The 8522-nt window shown below is 42.3% G+C and overlaps 1 protein-coding gene across 5 annotated transcripts in view; it reads right to left on the bottom strand.

Moving 5' to 3' along the window:
• Positions 1-8522, bottom strand: part of FNDC3A (fibronectin type III domain containing 3A) — a 3267883-nt gene that overhangs the window by 287604 nt on the left and 2971757 nt on the right. For all 5 annotated transcript variants that reach the window (XM_044073165.1, XM_044073164.1, XM_044073166.1 and 2 more), the window contains 2 exons: positions 7473-7578; positions 7206-7381 (listed from right to left, as the gene is read on the bottom strand). In XM_044073165.1, coding sequence (XP_043929100.1) covers positions 7206-7381; positions 7473-7578 — 282 coding nt within the window. The remainder of the gene's footprint in view (positions 1-7205; positions 7382-7472; positions 7579-8522) is intronic.

An 8522-nucleotide genomic window follows, 5' to 3' on the forward strand; every position in this document is an offset into this window, starting at 1 on the left:
TAGTTGCTTCGAGGCTGTGTCTGTGTTGGGACCATACACATTTTAGGTACCATTGTAGTTTTCTCATATGCAGCCTTGCATATGCAATTAGTTGAATGCAGGATGCCATGTACCCCAATGCCTGCAGGAATTTCCTTGCAGTGAGCTGGGTAGAAGTTGCCATCTTTTTGAAGTACTGAGCCAGTTGTTTTTGCTTGTCTGGCGTGAGGTAAGCCATCTGGGCCGTTGTAGTCAAGCTGGCACCCAGGAAAATTATTTTGTGTGAGGGTATTAGTTTTGACTTCTTTTTGTTTACTGTGTACCCTAGGCAACTTAGCAACTTTGTTACAAATGCCAGATGCTGTAGTAGGATGTCTTTGCTGTCCGCTTGGATCAGGCAGACGTCCAGATATGGATAAATGTGTATTCCTCGCTGTCTGCAGTATGCAATTACTGATGCCAGGCATTTCGTGAATACTCTGGGCACAGTAGATAAGCCAAAGGGCAATGCAGAGAATTGATAATGCGTTGTGCCTGCCAAAAATCTGAGGTATCTTCTGCAATCTTGTCTGATAGGGTCATTCAGGTATGTCTCTTGGAGGTCCAACGTTACCAGCCAAGAATCCTTGCCCAGAATGGGAAGAAGCTGCTGTAGTGTGAACATTTTGAATTTGGGAATGTCCAGGTACGTGTTTAGAATTGAAAGGTCTAAGATGGGTCTCCAGGCTTTGTCCTTTCTTGGTACTAGAAACAGTCTTGAGTAAAATCCTTGACCTTGCTCTTTTGCAGGTACCTGTTGAATTGCTTTCATGTTCATGAGAGCTGAAATTTGTTTTTGTGCCTCTTCCCATTGGTTTGTTGGCAGATTTGGCATGCCTCTCATCCGTGGTAAAGTGTGGAAATGAAATCTGTAGCCTCGGGTAATAATATCCAGAAACCATTTGTCCTTTGTTATGATGTGCCAATTTTGTGGGAAAAGAGCCAGTTTTCCTCCTAGAGGTGCTGCCTGGGCAATTTTGCTTGGCAGGCGAAGAGGAAAGTCATTGAGTTTGTTTTCTGAAGGGTTGAGATCTGTCGTCTCCCCCTCTTTGAGTTGTTGTTTGCCATTGTCTAGGCCTGAAGGTACCCTGTGCCTAGCCTCTGCCCCTAGGGCATCTGTATCTGCCCCTTTGGGGTCTGTCTGAAGCAGGAAAGGACCAGTTTTTTGATGGCCAGTTTCTGCTGAAGCGAGGAGGTTGTACCTGTAAAAAATCTTTAACTGTTTGCATTGATTTTGCCTTTTCTTCCATCTTCTTTAAAACTTCCTCTGCTTTGACAACAAATAACGCATCCTTTTGCAGTGGAGCATCCAGTAACTTTGCTTTGACATGTTCTGGTAAGGTCTGCTCTTTTAGCCAAGCATGTCTACGTATTACAGACCCTGTGACTGCTGCTCTACATGAGGCCTCCAAAGAATCAAAACCACACTGCAAGGTATGTTTTCCCACTTGTTCTGCTGCATGCAACAAATCTTACATCCCTTTGAAATCTAGTTGATCTGTTTGATGGATCATTTTCTGTTTTAGCTGAGTAAGCAAGTACTGCTGGTATTTAATCATGTGGAATTGGCAGTTTAATGCCCTCATGGCCAAAGTGGCAGAGGTATACACTTTTTTCCCCCATCTTTCTAATGCCCTGGAATCTCTTTCCGCATGTAGTGGATTCTTAGCAGTAGAGGCCTTAACCCCTTTGGGACCCTGGGAAATGGTTTCTGGGTCTGCAGCAGGGCTGTTATATAAAAACTTGTGAGAGTCAGGGACTCGATAGTATCTGTCTGGTTTAGGTGGTGCTGGAGGTAAGGAATCTGGATTTAGACTAGATTCAGAGTAGACATCATCCAGAATGTCTAAAACAGGAGGAATGGCTAGGGGTCTATGCTGAGGCAAAAGAAGAAATTCACGGAGTCTTTTCTTGGAGTCAGAGTAATCTTGTCCTTCCCAGTGGAAATGCTCTCTCATGGTGTGCAGGGTTTCCCCAAAAGAGAAGTCTTCAGGGGGGGAAACAGAGGGAATAGACTCCTCAGCATCTGAGTCTTCATAGAGAGGGAAGGGGTAATCCTGTTCTTCAGAGTCTGCTGAGGAAATGGATTCCTGGTCAGAAGGAGGTAAATCTTCCTCCAGTCTAGGCCTTTTGTCAGGAGGGGGCTGGGAACCTCTGATAAGGGTAATCAGGTCCTCCGCCATTTTGAGCATCTGTTTTTTAGGCATAGGGGCCTGTATGGGAATCTGTGGACCCGGTTTCTTAACCTTTGGAAGCTTAGCGTATGACTTAACGGAAAGAGTCGTCAGTTTAAAGACGCCTTCTGAAACTGAAGGCCTGTCCATAGTCTCCGGATCGCCGCCAGGGCTGGCGTCCGCAAGTTGAGGAGGAACCGGCTCCAGTGGCCCAGTAGATTCTGAATGAGTGGTAGTCGTATTTTCTAAATCTGCGGTAGTCAGGGGCTGCGTAGGCACCTCACTGAATACCGAAGATCCGGCGGCAGGCCTAACCGAGACCTCGGTATCTGGCCTAGGTCTAGTCTACCGGTCTTTGTCCTTGCGGTTTTTAAACATAGCGGTAGTCGGAGGTTCCGATGACAAAATGTAGTTGAATTTTCTGCCAAAATAATGTCGGGCGGTATCAGCCTGACGCTTAATAGTGCGTTTATTGAACCTAGCGCAAAACCGACAACCAGAAACGTCGTGGTCTGGGCCTAGGCAAGGAATACAATAAGAATGAAAATCCTTATGAGGTATTTGCTTCCCACAAGAAGTACAATTATTAACTTTGTCTGACATCGGTCTGAGGCAAGAAAAGTTTCCCCAACGGGGTACTTAGCTTTATAGAAGACTTCGGCTGAAAATCTGTTCGAAAATCTCAGGAGCTGGCCAACCGGCACTTGCGAACTGCTTCTGCTTCGGGCGGCAAGAAAGACTGAAGAAAATGGCGTCGGCTGCCTCTTTTATACCCCTGTCGCACTGACGTCAGGAAAGAAGCGACGACAACCAACCCCGGACCAAGGCTTTGGAATTCAGGCCGACTGCGGGACCGCCTGATGGCAGGATAACCCAAGTGTGATGACTGCAGCAGCATAGCACAGTGAACATCACCTTTTACTCCTCTGCCGACAAAGACCCTGGGACAGGCTCAGTGACCTCTTTCACCAGGTCCCTCTGCAGTCTGATAACGTGTGCCAAGTAGTTCAGAGCATGTAAGTCAAACGTGGCTGAAACGTTTAAGTCCACTTCCCGAAATGGTCCATGGCCCGAGACTCCCTGTCTGCAGGATAGACCATAGAGGTCTCCTGTACAAGCTCTTTCTTGTGGCCATCACAACCACCATGGCATTGACCGGGGATCCTTTTGACCAATGCTACCCATCTGAGGGAGTGCCGAGTACTTTGTCAGGGCACTTGGGGATAAGCTCAACCATATTCGGTTCCTTCCATGCCCTAGATGACATTAGATCCACGAGGGGATCTGTCGGAAGGGACACCCAGGAGGTAGAGGGTCCTGTGCCAAATGCCTCAAGGAATACCAACTCATCTGGGTTGGGCTTTTGGGTAGACCACCCACTGTGTTGACACAGGATTTCCATGATATCTCCAAAGGAGACATCCTCCTGGGGTGATCGAGGGGAACCTTTCCCTTCCTCCAAGTCGGCATCTTCCATGAGGGACTCCAGTGTGGGGGTCTAAGTGGCTCCTCTTGCATGTGTGATTCTGAGGGGTCCCCTCAGGGGAAAATTCCAAGGTGGACTTATTAACCTCAGGAAGTTCCCAGGGGGAACCTCCTGTGGCTAAGTGGCAACAGGCTGCCACTGAGGGAGCAGGATGGCAGACTCCAACCCAGAAAGGGAGCCAGGATGGACTCTGAAGATGAAAGTGTTAAGGATCTTGAAGGGGCCAAGAGGACCCTCTCCACCACGTTAAAGGCAAAGGGTGAACGAATCCCCGAAGCTGGGATGGCCAGGGCCAAATCCGCCACCCCCTGTGCCAGAGGAGGAGCCGGAGCCTCGCCTCCCTACACCGAAACTCCGACAGTCAGTCTGCTCCAACAATATCACGGCTGAACTACTCTGGGCAATGGTCAGTGTCGAGGTACCTGGAGCCATTGGCGCTGACCCCTTGACACCGTGGAACCTTGGAACCAACTCCAAAACCGGGGTCAGATCAGAGGAGGAGTAATTGGTAAGAAGGATGAATGCATGCTCCTGAACTCAGAGAGGGACGGAGCAGACAGTACCCGCAAATGGATCTAGGCCCGGGTGAATTTCCACATCATCCCATCCACCTCAGCTTCAGACAGACTCCGAGAGGACCGGATGGAGGATGCCACAGAGCTGGGCCTGGAGTGGCACAGGGGAGAGACTGTGAAGGGAGATCGAGCCCGAGTGACCTCCGTTGAGAAGCAAGGCGACTGAAGCCAAGGGGTGCCTGGGCTCGGATCCAGGCGTGTTTTGGTTGGGGACTCAGCCAAGTAATAGCAGTCAGGGGACCACTTTCTAGGCCGGTCCCGCTCCTTATGGCAATGCTTCTCCATGTCCCCGGCCTTCTTGGTGAGAGGCTGAGTCCCAGAGACCAGGGCAGCATAAGAGGAAGTGGAGGCCTCAGAAGAAGGAGGCCTTTTAGAATTAGCTTATTCCTTCTGTCGATCAATGCATGAGGGCTGAAGCCTGTGCAGATCGAACAGGAGGTGTCTAGGTGTGGAACACCCAAGCAAACTACACACAGAGTGTGGCCATCCGAAGGGGGTCGTTTATGGCCACACTCTGTGCATTTCCTAAAGCCCGGCTTTGGAGTCTCTGCCAAGGCTATAAGAAACAGATACACACACGTTCACTAACAGGAGAGAGAAAAGAGAGAGACAGAATGGATGCACAGGGGTTTATTTATTTATTTATTTATTTGCTAAGCACAGAACCGATGCCTGAGCGCAAAGAAGGGGTAGGGAGAAAAAAACGGTTAGAAATGGAATAAAAAGAGATGAAAGGACCTAAACATTGTCACTTACCCACTGAGGTAACTCAGAGCTATAGAATCACGCTGCTGTTTGAATGCACAACAAACAAGATTGCAGGGGAGGAGGGAGACAGGGGCATTATGGGTAGGACAGGAGCTTAGATCCGAAGCTGAAGTATGCAGCCCAGTTAGATCTGTGCCAGATCCGGGTCCCTCAGGTTGAAGGTCAAATGAAAACAACTTTAGATCAGATTATAAATACTACTTTTATAAAGTTAGAAAACTGCTAGAATAACAAGTTTTGCATAATGTTCATGAAGTCTGAAACCTCAAATGACTGTCATTATTTAATGACTTCAATCCTATGTGATTTGTCAGAAAACAACACATTTTATGTGGAAAAAAATGAAAATCTCAACCAAAAATCTGGACATTCTGTGAAATTATAGACAGTTAAGTGGTATGGACACAATGGATATATGAGCGACAGACATGTAATATATTAGCTTCAACAGCATGCTTCTGTTACCTGCTTCTTTTCTAAAAGGAAAAAACGTAGCTTCTGCTTAATGAGCTAAGATCTACATTTACTGTTTATGCTCACATTAAAAACAAACCGGCAAGCTTATGAAATGTTGTTGCCTTTCAAATTGTCAATCACAAACCAGCATTTAAAAAATTTTTTTTATTGTTATAGTTAGCGCTTTCGAAGGGATCCGTGTCCCAACTTCTTCAGACAAAGTTAAAAAATGAAACCACACCTTATATATATATATATATATATATATATATATATATATATATATATATATATTAATTAAAAGTTAGATATCCAATTATTCAATCAATTAAGTCAATAAGACATTTAGTATATCAACTAAAAGTCAATATTTAAAATTCAATATTTAAAATAGCTAAATACTACTAACAACTATGAACTATAAATTACAAGAATATTTGTATTCTATATACAAAACTACCTGTTACTAATTTTATACATATATTTTTAGAACACGTACGTTCTTTGGTTAAATGAGCCCCTAAGATGGGGTATACTTGTGCTTATTTCTACTATGTGAGGGGAAGCACACATAAACCATTTATAATAAATGTGCACAAAACACCACATCATATTGATGTAATTAAACAAAGTTGAATTTCTTATAAAAAGTTGCCTAAAATGATAAGCAGACTTGTATACTTGTGCTTATTTCTACTATATGAAGGGAAACACACATAAAACATTTATAATAAATGTGCGCAAAACACCACATCATATTGATGTTATTTATCAAAGTTGAATTCCTTATAAAAAGTTGCCTAAAATAATAAGCATACTAGTATAAATATTAAAAAAAAATATTATTTTATTATTAAATAAGCACAAGTATACAAGTCTGCTTATCATTTTAGGCAACTTTTTATAAGAAATTCAACTTTGTTAAATAACATCAATATGATGTGGTGTTTTGTGCATTTATTATAAATGGTTTATGTGTGTTTCCCCTCACGTAGTAGAAATAAGCACAAGTATACCCCCATCTAAGGGGCTCATTTAACCAAAGAGCGTATGTGTTCTAAAAATATATGTATAAAATTAGTAACAGGTAGTTTTGTATATAGAGTAAAAATGTTCTTATAAGATATAGTTCATAGTTGTTAGCAGTATTTAGCTATTTTAAATATTGACTTTTAGTTGATATACTAAATGGCTTATTGACTTCAATGATTGAATAATTGGATATCTAACTTTTAATTAATGTATATATATAAGGTGTGGTTTAATTTTTTAACTTTGTCTAAAGAAGTTGGGACACGGATCCCTTTGAAAGCGCTAACTATAACAATAAAAAAGCTTTTATTTAAATGCTGGTTCGTGATTGACAATTTGAAAGGCACCAACATTTCATAAGCTTGCCGGTTTGTTTTTGAACTAGTTTGTGAAATTTCGATTGTGTTGTATGCTCACATTAAGAAAAATACTGACAGATGACCTATAATAGCTCAAGTCTTGAATGAAAATAAGAAAAATGAAAGATGAGTACTCGTTGATGGTGCACTCTGCAGCAATGCAATAAGTCTCCATTATACAAACACATTTAATATAGTGTAATAAGTTGTTTATATCATAAAATGCAAGACCTGATTTTTGTGGTATTATTCAGTAATGTTACATATTATAAATGTAGCCAAGCAAAGTAACACAGCATTTAATAATACACAAGGTAGTTTCAGAAATGCCACTTACCCCTGCTTTATTAGCTGCCCGAAGTATAAACCAATAAGTCTTCCCAGGAAGAAGGCCACTTATGGTACAATCCAATTCTGACCCAAAATGCACTTCTCTGGGCTCATCCAATTCAGCAGGTGACATTTCAAGGCTAAAACAAGTGATGTCCGACCCACCGTCTACTTGAGGATAAGCTACAGATTAAAAATACAGCAAATGAATTGGATAACTGGCTTGATAACGTAAGAAAAAACACACAGCTTACAGCATCCAAAATTCACTTACCCCATCTTAACTGTACATCTCTTGCCCTTGCTTTACCTACAGTCCTAGGAGGTAGACAGGGTCCTGGTGGAACAAATGGAGTTTGTACCAGCAGGACATCTGAAGCCTAAAAAAAAATAGAGAAAAACACTACTGTAAATTATAGCACAAGCATCCGTTACCAAGTGACTGTAAAGCTAATAAACAGGGTAGTGCTTTCTCTCTTAACCAAGCTTCATCAAATCTGATTCTGATAAAGCTTGGATAAGGGTGAAAGCACTCATTTATTTATTATATTTCATTATTTCAATAAAGTAGTACCAATTTCTGAACAAGTTTTAAGTGCATGATTACTTTTAAAATCTCATCTGAGCTGTCTACAGTTCATGGTTATTTTTTCCTGATTTTAAGGACATTCAAGATTCAACCATCATCTTCCTTGCTCATGATGTACCAGTTTTCCCTGTGGTCTCCATGCCAAACTATCTTCCTCCTAGAAAGGACAACTCATACCAGTATTCTTTAGTGTTGCATTCCAGCTTTGTTTTATTTTTTTCTTAGTACCTTTCTTTACAAATCTCCTGCAAAGAATTCTCCACATTTCTGCTCAGAGCTCCTGCATTCTGACACAAGAGCAGTATCGCTAGGACTCTGCTCAAAATTACTTTGACCCTTAGTACATACCACCACTTTCTTTATTATTGTCTTTTCTATCTCAATCACCTTCTGTTTCACAGAGTGACTAAAAGCACCTTCTCAATGTCATTATCTTCTCTAGACTATTCCTCCCCCGCAAATAATTTATCTTCAATTTTATTTCTTTTTCTAAATTACAGATACCTGTTGCCTACAGTCGTCCCTTATCTGAGGTTTGTGTGTCTTACACTTACAGTAGAAGATTTACAATTCAGAGCAGGGCATTGTTTCTCTCCCTTAATATCTTTTCATAAATCTGCCTTAATATTGCGTTTGCCACTGTCACCACCTGCTGAAAATCTCAAACTGATGTGGGTACTGCCACTATTTGAATTCCTTGCCAAATATTTGCACCCTTAGAGCATTCTATCAGCA

The sequence above is a fragment of the Protopterus annectens genome, chromosome 5.part1 (genome assembly GCF_019279795.1).
Source record: "Protopterus annectens isolate FY-2018-M chromosome 5.part1, PAN1.0, whole genome shotgun sequence".
In the NCBI taxonomy this organism is placed as follows: Eukaryota; Metazoa; Chordata; order Ceratodontiformes; family Protopteridae; genus Protopterus; species Protopterus annectens.